We start from the raw sequence: 17,390 nt of genomic DNA on the forward strand, positions 1-17,390 counted from the left end.
CACTTCGGGTACCAGTCCAGGGACTTTTATTTACAGGGTATTTCTTGCATGGTAGGCAAATGCGTTAATCAATACGCCATGAGGCCGACAATTGTTTAAAAATTAAAATTACGTTAATGGAAATGGGGAACTAGAATCCCAACGGCCTATTATTATTATGGATAACTTATATAGCGCCATTTTCGTAATATAATACCTCAAGGACGCTTTACATAGTGATTCTATAATTATTTTTTATTTTTTTATTGAAGCTTTTAAATTTGTAATTTAATTAAAACAATTTATTTTGTTGGTACACATGCTACGGATTTATTCAAATGAGAGAACAAATGAGTTAAGTTTTTTTCCGAAACATCACTTCACTTTTACAGCCTCGCACCTCTGCTGGGAGAGCATTCCATGCCATAGGGCCTGCGACCGCAAATGCGCGTTCACTAAATTTAGTGCGCTGTTTGCGTAGAGGTATAATAACTTTTTCAGCCTTTTTCACTTTTTTTTTTGTCAGCTAATTCATCTGGAATGTATAGTTCCCTTAGATATTCCGGAGCAGAGTTGTGCAGTGACTTATACACAAACCCAATAGATTTTGAACCCTCTGGAAAACGTAGCCAGTGTAGTTCCCGAAGTAGTGGAGTAATATGACTGAACTTAGAGATTCCGAAAATAAGTCTCACTGCAGCATTCAATACAGATTGTAGGTGAGTCATTTTGTTCATTGGTAGACCTGCATAGATACCATTACAATAATCGACTCTAGACACTACAAACGCATTTATTAATTGACGGGCAGCATCTTTGTAGCTGCTAAGCGTGTTGGGATGCTTATTGTACAGCGCCCTTGAGGTGATTTTCATAAAAATGGCGCTATATAAATTATCCTAAATAAACAAAATATAGGCCTCGATTATAAACGCTATCTTCATCTGCATATATAGAGACGGTATACTTAATGTCTCTATTATCTCTATCTTCTCGTTACGAGGCAGACTTACGCGCACTTGATTTTCTTTTTCGGGATTTTTACAGGCGAATGTGCTAAAACGATGTATGATAGGTGCACAAATGTTGAAATCTGTTCATAATGTAATAAGGCTGAGACTAGCATTATCGACAAAATCAAGAAAGGGGTGCTGCGTGGGTTCGAACATGTAGCACAAATGGACTGTCTAAAAAGATCGACGATGCGAATGTTGAGGGTTGTAGAAAACAAGGAAGACCGGGAAAGACACGGCATGACCAAATCCAACAAACAATCAAGAGTCGGAATAATCAGAAGATGTATAAATGCAAAGGAAGTGAGGTCTGTATGCGAAGACAGGGTGATATGGCGTTTTATCCTCTCTGCCTACCCCTGCGGAGCAGCGTGATGGTTAGTCTGTTTACCTGAGATTAGCTATCAAATCAAAATAGATTTTTAAGATTTTTTGTAGTTTTGTATTTCTGAAATTACTACGCATGTGACGTCTCAAATTCTCTTTCGCTTCTTACCGGTCAGTTCTGCCGATTGGTCCGTTGGCTTTCCGTACACCGGAAATCTTTCACAATCCCTCTTATCATTGGTTGATTCTTATGAACTAGCGACGTCGCTCGAAACAGTTTGTTTTTATTAAAATATTTTATTTTTTTTCATACATTTTCAAGAAACTTTGCTGTAAAATTTAACGCTCTAATTTTTCCCATGCGAAGAAAACATTTTTTATATCCAATTTACCCATAGGGCTGAACTTCCTCATTATTGGGAATTTATCAAAATACAAAATGAAAAAACTATTTTACACCAAATTATGTATTTGACAGTAAATTAAATTCAGGCAAGAATTATCATTCAGATAGTGAAATTTATTAAACCATTAAGTACTATATAACACAATATAAATTACAGATTAGCATAATAACACTCCTTTGTCAGTATTTTCACAGCCTTTTAGATTTTGGTCAGTGTGCCCTCTAAATACCTACTAAATATTTCACAAAGATCCGTATTAATAATTTATTACTGAACACACACCGATTTACATACATAGTACATTTTTTTACACAATTTCAAATAAATATTTTCATTAAAATTAATATTTTTGTAGTGAACTTAATTCTACAGTCGATTTCAAACTCTTTTTTTATTTGATTGGGAACACTAGTATTAAATCTAAAGATAGGAAATTTCTCTGTTGCAAGTATACACACAAATACTACAAAACCCCTTTTATCAGCAGAAAGGTGTACGCATGTATGCTTTTCTATGTGGAATTTTTAAACCTTAATATTTACTGTCGATGACAAAACATTTGGAAACGAAGACATGACAAGTGATAAAAGTGACATTCCAATCGAAAGAGTCATTGATACATTTCTGGTCATGTGCCTACAAAAGCAGATCCCAGCAGAATGCTCGTATGAGGTTTTCCTGTCATTTGAATTACGTAATACCGAAAACACGTACGACTTTCGCTCAGAGAAATTTCTCTTTTGTGGCCCCAAGAGTTTGCAATGTCCTGGATGAACATAAAACTCTCCAAAACGAAAGCCATTTTAGGAAAAGTGTACAAGTTTGGATCTTGTCTAAGGGAAGAAACCATTGCAGCAGACTGCTGCGAGATATTGCATTGATTTATATATAGTACTATTAAGCGCGTTGTCCAGATGTGTATTGAAATTTATGTTTATGTAATTTTTTTTATCTGTAGTATTTTTTAATAATACGCATGCTTCCACTTTCTATTTTGTTGTATCCCAACTCAACACAGGGCTCTTGGCCTCATAGAGTTAAGGATACGTCATTATTTTTTTGTAATAATGTGTCTACATGAATAAATAAAAATAAATCAGAAAAACGTAGACAGAAATACAAGATTTAATTTCATTTCTATACACAGTAGAACTCTGTTTATCCAAACTCTGGTCATTTGGATTGCCAAATCGTTATCAGGAAATAAAAAATAAAGATGTTTTAATTACAAATAAAAAAAGGGCGCTGGCGGTTGGCGCACTAGCATTTAACTTTGCTGGGCATGTTTTAATAAGTTTTCAATGTGATTCCGATTGGTTCTATTATTTCAAAAGCAATACAAAACTTGATCTGAATAATTTTTGCGTTTTCTCTCAAAACATTACCTTAATTTAATGTTTAATCCAATTATCCGGATTTCGGCATATCCGGATTATATTAATATACGGATAATTAGAGCCTTGCTGTATTTCATCTTTTATTTTTAGAAAATGAAATAGTAGGAATAACTTATAGCTTTTCATGTTCGTTTTTTTTAATGGATTTCAAAGTAAAATGAATGAATTTATAACCTAGATATCTCAGCATAATATCTGTATATTTTAGAAACACAAAACAATTTTCTATCATAATAATGCTCACAATATAAAAAATACAATGGTAGACTAATGAATATTACCCGAGTAAAAAAATATTTACTATTATTCATAGTTGTTTTCAAATGCTCTCTTCTCAAATTTTATTCTAATTTGTATAAATAGTAGTAAATATATTAATTCATTGTTACATAAATTTGCTATTTTATTTTTAATTTTACTGTTTGTACTTTTCGATAATTGTGATTAATGATAGATACCTAAACTTTTACTGGGATTTCTCCAAATTGGCAGCAAAACTGTAAAATATGAAATCCTGGGTAGATCCGTGACTGAACTATTCTATTATTTTATTTGCCAAAGCCAGTGAAAATAAGAATAAGTACAGTTTCAATACGCACAAGTTTAAGTTAATGGTTAAAGCCTTTGTGAGAAAAGCTGCTTAGCTTACTAAATACTTACAACACATTGCTTATAAAACCTTTTTTGTATACTTCTTAGATATTGATGAACAGACTCGCGGAAACAAATGTATAATGTTCTTCTTAGTGTAGGCCTTGTGACCTGCTTTTCAAGAGGGATGCGTCTTCTGCAAGGTGGATTCTCAGCTGTCGATCCATCTCTTTATTTTTGGCCGTGCAATGCAATGTGAGGGAGTCTGAATGGCTACATTCTCCCCACATGTGCGTGTAATGTTCATTTCTGGAAATTGTATTTTAGGATCCCCATACAAGAACACTTGAAGCAGTGGAGATTACTTTAGAATTCTCATTTTTACTGTGAGACCTTATTGTACAATCTTTGCCACATATTTTACAGTTTTTGTTTTCCTTCTTGACATGCGCATTCATGTGCTGGATTCTGAAAATAAATGTTTCATAAAAGAAGCAACAACTGGTTTGATTTATTTGGAGTATTTTTGCAACGATCAAGGTGGCAATATCAAATATTTGTATCCGGTGCAGATAAAAAGAATGAAGAATTATTGTCAGTGTAAAAACCAAAAAATATTGCAACAGCATTGTTTATAAATCTTTTTATATAAATTATAAAAAAATTACGTTTGTTTATTTAGAGTTAGGCATGCCACAATACAGTAAAATTTGTATTTCAGAGTAAAATTATTGTATATTTTACTATTATGTACCTTAATCCATTATTTATCACAATATATTGGGATCAGAAAGTCATGAATTTCATGTCAGACATTAGTGTTGTTTTAAATAATATACCTTTTAGGTGGGTTTTTTAAAAATATGTTTATTACTATATCTAATATACCATTGAATTTATTAGCTAAATATTTTTTTATTATCCTGTCTGGACTCCAAACAAAGGTGATTTTGAAATGGAATGAAAACTTATTCATATGAATATTATTAGATGGAGGACTATACTAACTTGTTACTGGATGTAGTAAATCTCTTGTTACACAAAGGACACTCAAATGGCTTCAATTTTGCATGAAATCTCATGTGCAGGTTTACATCTTCATTTCTGTGAAAAATAACAAAATGTTTTAATAACCATAAAGTAATTTAATTTTATACATAGAATATAAAAAGTTATTTGTTTAATTTGCTTATTATTTTTAAAATTGGTTAATTGTATACAATATTTTATAAGAAACAATATATATTTTTTATTACAAGGTTTAGAATAGTTTACCTCGCAAACGATTTATAGCAGACCGTACACTGGAACGGTTTCAGTCCTGTGTGAGTGCGTAGATGATAGGACAACGTAGAGGAGGAAGCGAAGCTCCGTTTACACACCGCACACTCGTAGGGCTTCTCTCCTGTGTGAGTTCTCATGTGATGAGAAAGGTTAGATGACTAAAAACAATTTAAACATTACAGGCATGAAATAAACAGCATCATTTTTCACAATAAACCAAAATAAAAACAAACCTGAATGAAGCTTTTGCCACATATTCTACAAACATAAGGTTTTTCTCCAGTGTGGGTACGCAGGTGAGTTGTTAGAGTAGATGCGTGAGTAAAACTGAAAATAAACATCACAGTTCAACTTTGAGTGGAATATTCTTACATCAACAAGAATTATAAATTACAATAGGTAGTAAGTATTCAAATTTTAATATATTTTTGTAGTAAAAACAACACCAGTTTTCACCACTTAAAAATATAAATGTTATTACTGCACCTACGCCTATGCCTAATAGTGATGCGTAATGGAGGCTCTACTTTGCGTACACTTTACGCAATCTTTGTAATTTATTAGTCCATGGATGCTGAATAATAAATATCACAATACATCTGCACTGTCCTTGAAAGACAGCATGATGCACGTGGAACCAACACATTATATTATATTCTTTGAAATGGGGGTCAGTGCTATATAAGCTCCTGATGTCACTGCGACCTGGGAAGATCTATTGTGACGAGTCCCCATGAATCAGTTCTCGCTCTCCAAGCCTGAGCTTTAAAGAGCCTGACTACTGCGTGGAGGGAGGGTGAGAGTTCTCATTTTGCTAAATCTCCCCCTCCAAGCCCAGATCCATAAAGTATCAGGCTATTAGGTAGGGGGCGAACTCTTTAACATCCTCAGGTTTAACTGGTGGTCTCCCGATGATGAGGCTTCTTTTATGATATAAACCATCTCATTCACAAAAAATATGCATAAGTGTTTCCTCATCTGCACTGTAGAAAATACATCTAGAAATTTCAAAAAGGTTTATTCTATTAAAGTGTGTTCAATCTGCAGTGCCCCGGGCGGGCTTTAGTGATGACCCTCACTTGATTTCCTCCGAGATTTACTAGGTCAAAAGCAACCCTTTATTGATTCCTTCACGTGATGCTGATGAGGTAATTTTTGCCAGAGCATTATGCTCTGCTTACGGGCCCATGACCTAAGTTCATTACGAGGAGCAAATTTGGGCAACTCACAGTAGGGTTCGGGGCCTATTGGGGCTGTTTCAACTCCCAGCCTTGCCAATTCGTCAGCTGCTTCGTTACCATCGATATTTAAGTGTCCAGGTACCCAGATCAATGTTATGCTGTTACACTCCCCGACAGAATGAAGCGCCTGTGGGCATTCTAAAGTCATAAGCCCTGTAAATGCCTATACTCCCATATTCCCTTCTCAAAAATGTTTTCTCTCTCTGTTGCAACAAATTTAAATATTCTAAAGTTAATTTAGAATAGATCTAAACCGAGCTCAGTGCTTTTAGAGCAGCCTGACTGTCGCGATAGAATAAAAGTTATTTTGCTTCTGTATTGTATTGTGCACATCAGATTAAAATAATTTAAGTATAAAGTAATAACAATTGTATGAATTCAACTTTTGTTTTAATGTACATAATAAAAACAGATGTAAAATATATAATTTAATGAAGTTTTATTAAACTCTTTTATTCCCATAATTAGATAAAATCATGATTTACAACCCCTGCTTGCACTTGTATGTAACATAGAAATTTGTTTAGTCTCCCACCAGTGAGACGATGTCGGTCATGATGAAACCCGGTTACTGGTAAAAATTATAAATAAAAGTGGATAAAATAAAACTATATACGTATTTTTATTATAATAATTAAAATCCAGTTTCCACCGTCATGTGAAATGTCAGTAGCTCAATTTATTAACTCTTCTTCTTCTTCGTTTTTTTCCTGGCCTTTTCACTTCTCAATTCGGGTGTTCTGGCCAAATTTATTAACTCAAAAATATAAAAGATAGGTAATACATAACCTTTTGGCACAAACTATGCACTGGTGAGTTTTCTCCTTGGTGTGGGACTTTTGATGTGAAGTGAGAAGGCGCGAATCGGAGAATGATTTCCCACACTCGGTACATGTAAAAGGCTTTTCTCCGGTGTGTTTGCGCATGTGGATGGCGAGATATCTTGAATTTTGATAGCCTTTGCCACAAATCATGCATAGGTGTTTTTTTTCTTTCCACGGAGAATGGCTTAAATGAAAAAGAGAAATGAATTCATGCTGAAACAGATAAACAAGCAAAAAATACATGTAATAAATAAATATTACATGTATTATATACAATTTTGATAGAGTCGACAAAATAAGACATTTGGGTGAAATAATTATTGTAAATTTAAATAACAGTTACAATAAGATAAATCATTTACAAATTTAAAAAACGAATATAATATGTACTGACTTAATTCAATAATAATTGAAGCTGTAAAAACTTTTCAGAGAATGTGGAAGTCTAGGCATTTATAGGACTTATGGCATGTCATTATCTGTTTTTGTATAAACATCAGCTGAAATCCAGTCCTTGTCTACAAACATTTAGACAAACTTAAAATATTGTTGTAAAAACTTATCATTAACCAGCACAGATTTTCATATCACAAATTTTAGTCTGCGCTTTTTTTTCCGCCACTATTTTTTTTTTCACAGTGAGAATTAAAATAATCAAAATATTACATATTTTTAAAATTTGCAAAATTTCGTTGGCATTTTGCAAACAGTTGATTTTATTGAGTGAATAAAAAAATGCAAAAATTTAAAAAATTAATAAATTCTCAATAACTCAATGAGGGAATCCAGCCTGCACAAACATTTGGACATACTCAAAACATTTTTTATTGAGAGAAGTTTACGTAAGTTAATAAAATAAATAACGCTTAAATACATTCTTCAGTCATGCCAAAAGTACACCCTAATATAAATAACAATCTTTTAAAAAAATACAGAGGAATACATAGTTTACGAAGTTTGTCGAAGATAAACTAATGAACATTCATTTTAAAGTAACCGTTTCATTTATTTAATAAATAAGTAATGGAAATTTTTCAACAAAGAAATATAAAATTCTAATATGAAAAGGTCACCCCAAAAACAATATACAATTCTTTTTTGGTTTTAGTTTATAGATCTTTTTAATTAACAATACTTTGAGTATGTCCAATGAACATTTAGGTGTCAAACTTATTAACTAAAAATTTAAAATAAATAAATTAAACCTTTTTATATGTTTATTTAAAGTTCCCAATACTGAAAACCTCTTGTTACAAAAATGGCAGGAATGCGCTTTCCACGTCATGTGAATTTTGATGTGTCGTTTAAGAAATTTTTTATCTAAAAAAAAAATCATTATTATCAAACGCACTGTGAATTTTTCAATATGCGTATTTATTTTTGTTTTCCGTATTTTACAAAATATTTCATTAAAAAATATATTGTACATGTAGGATAATTTGAATTGTTTTTAAAGATTTTTATTTTATTAGTGTTTGCATGTATAAATATTTCTATTTTTTTTACTATTCTTCATTGTTTGTAAACCAAATAAATAAATAATATGTGCCTAATGTATATTGAATTTGATATACGTACGAGTAAATTGTTTATTGCAAGCATTACACTGAAATGTTTCACCAGGAGAATGTACAGACATATGCAATTTAAGGTCTTCAGAAGTAACAAATGATTCTTTACATTCTTGACATAGAAATGATTTCTCTATGTTTGTCACATCCATAAGATTTTCCAGCTCATCTGTTGAAAATAAAAATTTACAAAATAAACATGGAATTTAATAAATTCCCGCTGTTTCCTGACAGATTATGTTATCTTAGCCAATACTACAGCCATCTTCATCACGAAGCTCACCATTACGCTATTATTCTGCCGAAGTGTAAACGAAATATTTTTTCATAGCATTAAACATATCAAATTACGTGCCAAAAAAGAGTATTTGCGAGGAATTTTACTGCATTACTTTTTTATTTTTGAATCTGCAGCAAAGTACATAGTATTTTTATGGAGACTTATGGCAACCATGCCCTGTTGGAAACGTCATGCGGAGATCATTTTCGATGCTTGTAAAAATGATTTTGATGTTGAAGATAAAGCGCACCGAAAAAGTTTCTTCTAACTTGCATAACCATTCAGTTGATCACACAACAATTGTCAAATGTTTAAATTTCAAAAATAAATTAAATTAAAAGCATTAGGAATAATTCGAGGAAATTTATTGCAGTACGAATTGAAGCCGAGAGACATCGAACGAACAGCGAGAACTTTTTTAAGTCCCCAATAGAAAGTTTTGGAAAATGTAACATCATTTGCATTAAAAATAAAAAAAACTTATATATGTGTATCTAAAATTGATATTTGAAGCACTAACTTTGTGTTTTTTTACAAAATAAATTAACTGTGTATTCATTTTTTCAATACAAACCAAATCACTTGAATATTATTTTAGTGATTTTATACAAAATAAATATGTAGTTATGTGTTATAAATATTTAAAGCATGAATCAATAAATGATAGTAAATATTTGTATAAAACCACTTACCGACTTTTCTATGTCTACCGATTTCATTAGGAAACTAATTATACTAACATGCAAACCCCGCTATACATCTTCACTATAATAGCTGCATAAAAATATAAAACCAATGTGTTGATAGGACACGTGCTATTAGAAGCTAATGTTGGTGCACGTTGGTTTTATATTTTTGTGCAACTATTGTGGTGAAGGTGTATAGTGGGATTTGCATGTTAGTATAATTAGTGTCCTGATGTAGAGACAGGTACGTTTCGAAACCGGTAGATAGTGGTTATAATATGTACACAAATATTTACATTTAGTTTATCTGTTTCAAAATACCGTATATCATTAATCAATGATAAAAGGTTTGATTTTTTTTTTTTCAAAAATTTACCTGGGTTTTGATCCAGAGATGATGTAATCAAACTGAAATTTATCAAATTACCAACATTCAAATCTCCTTTGTCAAGAATTATAGAATCTGTATGTTGTAACCATAGAGCGTCCTTTTCATTTGGCAAATCTGTTCTTAGTATATCTTCCTTCATTGCAGCTAAAGCATTCTCTATCAGATTACATTCCGGTTCTAATCCAAGTTCTGGACATTCTGTGTAACCTAAAAAAATCTTTTAACAGTTATAGATGGAAATAACATCAGCATAGGTGTGTAGTTTAAACAAAAAACAAATCTTAGGATTGGTCGAAACCTTTTTTTAACATTTACAGTACAAACAAAATTTTAGAAACAATGTATTAGATATTTCAATTGGTAAAATAATTACGCACGGTTGTCACACATGTGCTGTCAACTGCGTAACTTTTAACTAAAAACAAAATGTCCAACTTTAAATATTTAACTTACAAGGAATATTCAGAAAATAAGTTCTGTTCGATAAGTTAAAGAAAACAAGTACATATTTAAAAAAATAAAAATATTGTGAATAAAATCTTTAGGCACTTGTCAGCGGGGCACAAGCTTTTCTATTCTCTCTTCATAAAAGGGGAAGCCCACTTCCTTCGTCATCGTGCACACCATCATGACCTTCATTAAACTGTCTCACCCATTTCCTAACCATTGAATCACATGTTCTCCGTACACCTCACAGATCTGTTGATGAATGTGGGCAAGTTCAATGTTTATTGTTAATATTCAAAGCATTAACTTTGTGGTCAAACATTTAGGTTTAATGTTCTTCGCATTAAGGAAACAAATTACAGACCTTATCTCACATGCGATGGGATTTTATTCGGCATTTGAAACAAGCACCATGAAGCGTATTCAACAGTAAGCTAACTCATAATGGTGTCAATTCCTTCTCAATATTACTAAAACTAAAATTAAAATTCTAGATTAATGCTGTATTTTATTAAAAAATAAGTAAATGCTGCCTACCTCAGAACAGGTATTTACAAATATCTAGAGAGGATAGGCAGCCTCTAATATGTTTGTACACAAATTAATTCTCTTAATTATTTTAGATACCTTTGTCACTGTTTTGCAAACAGATCATATTGCATATTTGTATTATTTACTATAATAAACACTGATTTTGGGCACTGAACTGAACTGAATAGGTCAGAGTAAGTATCACGCGTGCATGAAATACTGCGCTGTGATAGAAAGAAATACAAACTAAACATACGTTCTGGATATACCTCGTATTTTACAAATATTTCGTACCTGAAGCATCATCATCTTCAGAAATATGTCCTGCTAGTGTTGTAAAATGCTGAATTTCTGTAAATTGAGATTGATCAACAAATGGCTCCAATGCCATATCCTAAAAGAAGAATAAAATAAAAAATTCAGCTTAAAAGATACCTACATATCGACTGTAAAAAGGCTAAACGACTGAAGCGCCATAAAGTTAATTTTGCAGGGGAGTCGATTAAGATTTTTTAAATAAAAAAATTAACATAACTTTCTTATTTTGATTCAAAGTAGGAGACAAGTATTCATGTAAAACAATAAAGGCTATTTTATTTATTTTTTATTATTATTTTATTTTATTCAGAAAACATAGTCATACATAATAAGTATTAAAAACAACAATTTTTTTAAAATAAAAAGACCAATTAAGTTTTCATAAATTATGCAAAACATATAAACATTAAATGTGACAAAAAAAATAAAAATAAATAAGAATTTCAAGTGAGAAAAGAATAATTGCTAACATTTGCGTTTTCCATGGAGGTAATAAATTAAAATAAATAAAAATACCGAATGCACTCCGAGCCATCCACGCACACACACGTGAACGCACATATAAAACATACACAAACATATACATAGCATAAACCACCCAAGATGCACATTCAGTAACTATCCCAAATAATCGACCCCATGAAGAAATTTTCTGCAATGTGCAGTTAAAAATGTCTACATCAAAACCGAGTCCATTATAATTTCTACAGGTATGTCTAATGAATGAATTCGAGGTATAATTGTTTTTACAAGTTGGTTTATAAAAGAGAATTTAAAGGATAAACACCAAAAAAAATGTACTGTAAAAGCGGAAGTTTTTACGTTACATACAGTTCAAAAAGGGTATTTATTTATTTGACACTTTATATACAAATACAATATATATACATATAAGGGCGGGCATATTGCCTTAAGGCAATTTCTTCCTACCTACCCAAACCGTTCAGTTTGAGAAAATTATAAATACAAGGGTAAACCTGTATATCAAATTTGCTACCAAACTTTAATGTCCGAGTTGAGGTTACCATTGCTCTCCACCAGAAGGACAATTGCTGACCTCACTCTAATGCACAAAGTGATATGCACCATAATAGATTGCCCAAAATTACTCTCCATGATAAACTTTCGAGTACCCACAAGGACCACCAGACTCCAACACATGTTCCAGTGCGAGTACAATAGGACAAACTTCACCCACCATTCTCCCCCGGTGTGCATCCACGGAACAGCTAATAATTATGCTGAGCTGTTGGACTTGCTCCACACCACTCCTGCTGCTATTGAATTGCATCAATTACTATAATACTTTATGTACTTCTTAACCAAATATTGTAAGAGCTCTCTGGACGCTTATAAAAATTCATCCAATTTTGTACAATTTGATTTAATGAACGTCCAACAGAAGGGTTTTTTTTATGTCAATGCCAAAATTTACATCCGGTATCCATGGGTGTCGGTTGATATGACGCACCTTAGATTTCTGAGAAAAGTGGTATAAATAAATCAATTTTGGCTGTAGTGATCAGTAACGATGGAAAATCATACAATTTTAAATGTGCGTACGCACATCACCATACATTAATTTGTACAGGACAATTAATCACTACAAACGTATGATGTTCAGCGCTACCTAGAGGGTGTTTTATTAACTGTAATGTACCATGTGAAGTAGGCTTCAGTGTGCTTTACTAATCTTGCTACCTAGCCAACTGCTTTCCGGGGGTTTTACTAAATAAAATTGTATTGTGTGAAGTGTCCGTTGAAACGCATTTGTAATGTCCACGCAATAAAAAAGTGTGTATGGTGTTCACTTAAAAGCACTGTAATACTACAATTGTAAACGGTGTGATCTCATCGCTAGTAGCGCATCAGTCACTTAGCTGTTTTACTATCAATATGTATTCATGACCCATAGTAAAAATAGCTTAAATCAGATATGATATGTAAATGAGGAATAAGAGAAATACAAACCACAGTGTTCAGTTCTTGGGGTGGGATAACTTTTTCATCTACAATATCTATTTGTTGAGATAAACTGGACTGCAAAACATCCTGAAAAATGATGACATAAAATTTAACTAAAACCCAGGCAAAATACATTTATTTTGCCAAAATCTTATGTTAATGAAATTAGTTGCAACAAAAATACCTCATGTGGAAGGCATCCATAAAGAATATATTTCCTTAAAACAGAATCAGATTTCTCACAAAGCTTTTTAAAAGAACAAGATTTATTGACTTGTCGCAAACATTGCAAGCAGATATTGCTTGGTAGTCCATCTCCATGCACCACCTACAAAAAACATATTGGTTAGGTACATGTTTTCAAAGTTTAAAATGCATTCTCATCGCATATTAAACTTACTTCTACGGAAGCACAATACATCAACATGTCAATAATAGTGGAATCACAGAGGGGTTTCATGCCTTCTTTTGGCCTCAAACAAGTTCTACATAGAGTTGAAAAGGGTGGACCATAACCATTTTCAAATGAATCCATTTTTGATAGATATATAAAAAGGTTAATTAAAAGTCGGTGGTCAATCGGAAAAGAGAAAAATAATTTACTATCTCTCAGCTTTTTCTGGCACCATGGAAAACTTTCCTTTTGACAGATGACAGTAAGTGACCGTGAATGACACTTGATGACACGAGATGACACGGATGACGGCTCTGTGACCACAAACTATGAGTGACTCACAGACTACAGATGAGTGACTGCAAAGTACAGATTACACCCGTAGAAGTAACTATCAAAAACAATTTCATTATAAACATCATCATCTGCGAGCATCATCAAACCGTTTACCAAAAAATATAGCGCATGCCCAAAATCAGTATGTTTACAAATTCACAATATTCACATACAAGATGTCGAAATAGACATAAGATATAAACGAAGAGCACTCATGCAAAAAGTAATTTTCCCAAATAGGAAGAAAGAAAAAAAAAAATTTACACTAAGAACATAATTATATAACACAAAAAGGGTATTGTTTCTTTTTTGGGTGATACCATGTGTGTTGGATTTGTTCCGACGTTTCAGCTACCATTGCAGGAGCCATATTCAGGGTAAGCTGAGTGAAGTGAACATATTGATGATAACAGTGACCGCGAAAACCTTCGCACCTATTTAACAAAAACTGTATTTTGTTTTTCGTATTGTAATTTTTAATTAAAATCAACATTTTCCAAGTCGAAAAATCAATTATTATAACTTGGAATCAATACCATTATTCTTTCAAACAGAGGCCTAACGGGCCCATTTGTAGCACACGAATAATGAAAAGGGGGCATTTTTTGTTTTATTTCTTCCGGTATCTACCTGCATTAGCTTTCGTGTGCATTAGTGTATTTTATAAATATATATTTTTAAATCATATTTGCGCTGGCAATATCTGTCAACTAATTATGATTTTTTTCCCCTTTGTTAAAAATAAAAAATGATTAAAAAAATGTCGCATTGTTTGAATAATTATCTCCTTCATTTAAAAAAAATATATTACTTTACAAATGCTGCCAGCGCAACATTATGTATAACTAATACGGCATATTTTTTATAATATAATCTATCAAAGGTGCTTTACAAATACATGGATATTAATTTTAATTTGTATAGTGGATAACTTTGAATTTACAGCTAGATTTATAAGGTTCTCATCGTGGTATATTTCTTTTTGTACTATTTACTAACCCACACAATTTTATAATTTAGATTCTTGCTATATGCTAATGATTTGAAGCTATTTAGAGAAATAAGTTTCCCAAATAATATACTTCACATTCAAGAGAATATCGATATTTTTCTGTAGTGGTGCGAATCCAACAATCTGTTTTTAAGTGTAAAACAAGATAAGATAAGAAACTAACCTTTACGTTATAATGGGAATAATAATTATGAATAACTTATAAGGCGCCATTTTCGTAATATAATCGCTCAAGGGCGCTTTAAATAGTGATTATTTAAAGATATAAATTTAATTTTAACTTTTTAATTTAAGAAATATTATATTTACTTTGTCACCACATGCTAAGAATTTATTCAAATAATTTAGAGAACAAGTGGGTTTTAAATTTCTTCCGAAACATCACTTCACTCTCACAGTTTTGGACCTCTGCTGGGAGAGCATTCCATGCCGTAGGACCTGCGACCGCAAATGCGCGTTCGCCAAATTTAGTGCGCTGTTTGCGTAGAGGTATAATAACTTTTCCTTTCGACGTTGATGTAGCTGATTTAAGCGTAAGACGTCTTTCAGCTAGTTCATCTGGAATGCAGAATTCCCTTAGATATTCTGGAGCAGAGTTGTGCAGTGACTTATACATAAGCCAACAGAATTTGTATTCCACCCTCTGTGGTAAACGTAGCTAGTGTGATTCCCGAAGCAGTGGAGTGATATGACTGAACTTAAAGATCTCAAAAATAAGCCTCGCTGCGGCATTCAATACAGACTGTAAGCGAGTCATTTTATTCATTGATAGACCTGCGTAGATACCATTACAATAATCGATTCTAGACACTAAAACGCATTTATTAATTGACGGGCGGCATCAACTGGCAAACTTTTGCATAAGCATTTAATCTGTCTCAGCTGGTAAAAGCATGAACTTATCGTTCTACTAATTTGAGCGTCAAGAGAAAGGTCAGAATTAAGGATTACTCCCAGTAGTTTAACGGCGGGTAAAGCGGTACTCTTTGCATCGGGTAGTGCCGTATCCTGAATCAAATTCTGTCGTCAGGCTGAAGCCATCCATAGTTGTTCCGTTTTAGATGGGTTAAGTGTTAGTCTATTTTCAGCTATCTAGTTTCCTATTTTCTCAATGCATCCATTAATCAAATTAACATGCACATTTCTCTCGCTCGGTTTACAATAAAAATAAATATGTGTATCATCTGCATAGCAGTGAGACCGCAATCCACATTCTTTGATAATATTCTCTATATCTTTAGTGTACAGGAGATAGAGGAGTGGTCCGAGTATTGATCCTTGGAGTACTCCAGTAGACACCTTAAAGTTGGATGAGCTATTGAGTACCATAGAATGACAACAACAACCAACCATCACGCCGTTTCCCCGTAAGGGTAGGTAGAGAGGGTAGAACGCCACATCACTCTATCTTTGCATACAGATCTCGCTTCCTCTACATTCATACATATTCTCATGCACGCGCGCTGATTATTCTGACTTTTGATATGTCCATCCTCAAGTATTGGTTGGATTTGGTCGTGCCATGTCTTTCTCGATATTCCTCTATTTCTGCATCCATCAACATGCAGATGCAAAAGCTGGTCTTTATTATCCCGAATACAACAAGTTTTAGTAGCATCGTTTCAATAAAATATCCATGCAATGCTCTAGTCTTGAAAGCGATGAAACCGGTCACTGTTTTTTTTCCCAAACTTGTGGATATAAGTATCACTTGTATTTGATTTCTACAATAAAATATCTAACAATAAACATCTCATCATTGGACTTTCTACTTCGTTTCAGAATACGAATTATTTGACTGTAATAAGTACCTATGAATGTAAAAACAGTTTTTTTTTATTTGTCTCCGAGGGGTTTTTTCGACATGTCCTGGCGGACGAAGAATACAATTTTGTCCGTGTAAAATAAAACCAGAACTCCTGACGAATTTTCCAACTCGATGGCCTGGGTCGCAGTTCGATTTCTGACAGAGAGTTGTGAAATGTGGTTTTGAAATGCAATGTTTCATTTTCCCTGAACAAGCACCTACAGTGTAAGACTAATCACCTTAACTCCCATCTAATACATTCAATCCAGAGACGCTGCGATTACAGTACCAATACAGTGCCCTGAGCACCACCGGGTGCGGATCAGGAAATAATAATGATGAATGATTTTTTTTAAGAAAACGTAACATTTACTTAGATTTATTAAAGGTATTTTATTTTGTCATAAAGTACCTATTTAACGATACCGTGAGTGAATGTTTTGAAATCCAACCAATATTATTTAGTGGCTTCCGCGATAAAGTGATTAAGACGTTTGACTCGCACACTGGAGGTTCCGGGTTCGATTCCTGGTGAGAAAACAAAAATTACAACGTGATTTTTCTCAAGCCCGGGTCTTCTGTGCTATAA

General features: G+C 32.8%; 1 protein-coding gene across 4 annotated transcripts; it reads right to left on the reverse strand.

Annotated features, from left to right (window-relative positions):
* Positions 1–1,770: 1,770 nt before the first annotated feature.
* LOC148281087 (uncharacterized) lies at positions 1,771–14,174 on the reverse strand. 4 transcript variants are annotated; one of them, XM_088227318.1, is made up of 12 exons: positions 13,653–14,174; positions 13,437–13,580; positions 13,259–13,339; positions 11,264–11,363; positions 9,977–10,198; positions 8,642–8,803; positions 8,269–8,383; positions 7,029–7,247; positions 5,232–5,325; positions 4,990–5,156; positions 4,723–4,818; positions 1,771–4,182 (listed from the first exon to the last, which is right to left on the reverse strand). In XM_088227318.1, the coding sequence occupies exons 1-12, from the start codon at positions 13,785–13,787 to the stop codon at positions 4,038–4,040; spliced, it is 1,680 nt and encodes a 559-aa protein (XP_088083444.1). In that variant the 5' UTR covers positions 13,788–14,174; the 3' UTR covers positions 1,771–4,037. The 4 variants fall into 4 exon arrangements, with proteins under 4 accessions (XP_088083444.1, XP_088083446.1, XP_088083448.1 ...); XM_088227320.1 differs by having other exon boundaries at positions 13,856–13,963; XM_088227321.1 differs by lacking the exons at positions 1,771–4,182; positions 4,723–4,818; positions 4,990–5,156; positions 5,232–5,325 and having other exon boundaries at positions 7,077–7,276; positions 13,653–13,986.
* Between the last annotated feature and the right edge of the window lie 3,216 nt (positions 14,175–17,390).

The sequence above is a fragment of the Micrasema longulum genome, unplaced genomic scaffold (genome assembly GCF_059751315.1).
Source record: "Micrasema longulum isolate JH-2025_06_02 unplaced genomic scaffold, ASM5975131v1 h1tg000499l, whole genome shotgun sequence".
Lineage (NCBI taxonomy): Eukaryota > Metazoa > Arthropoda > Insecta > Trichoptera > Brachycentridae > Micrasema > Micrasema longulum.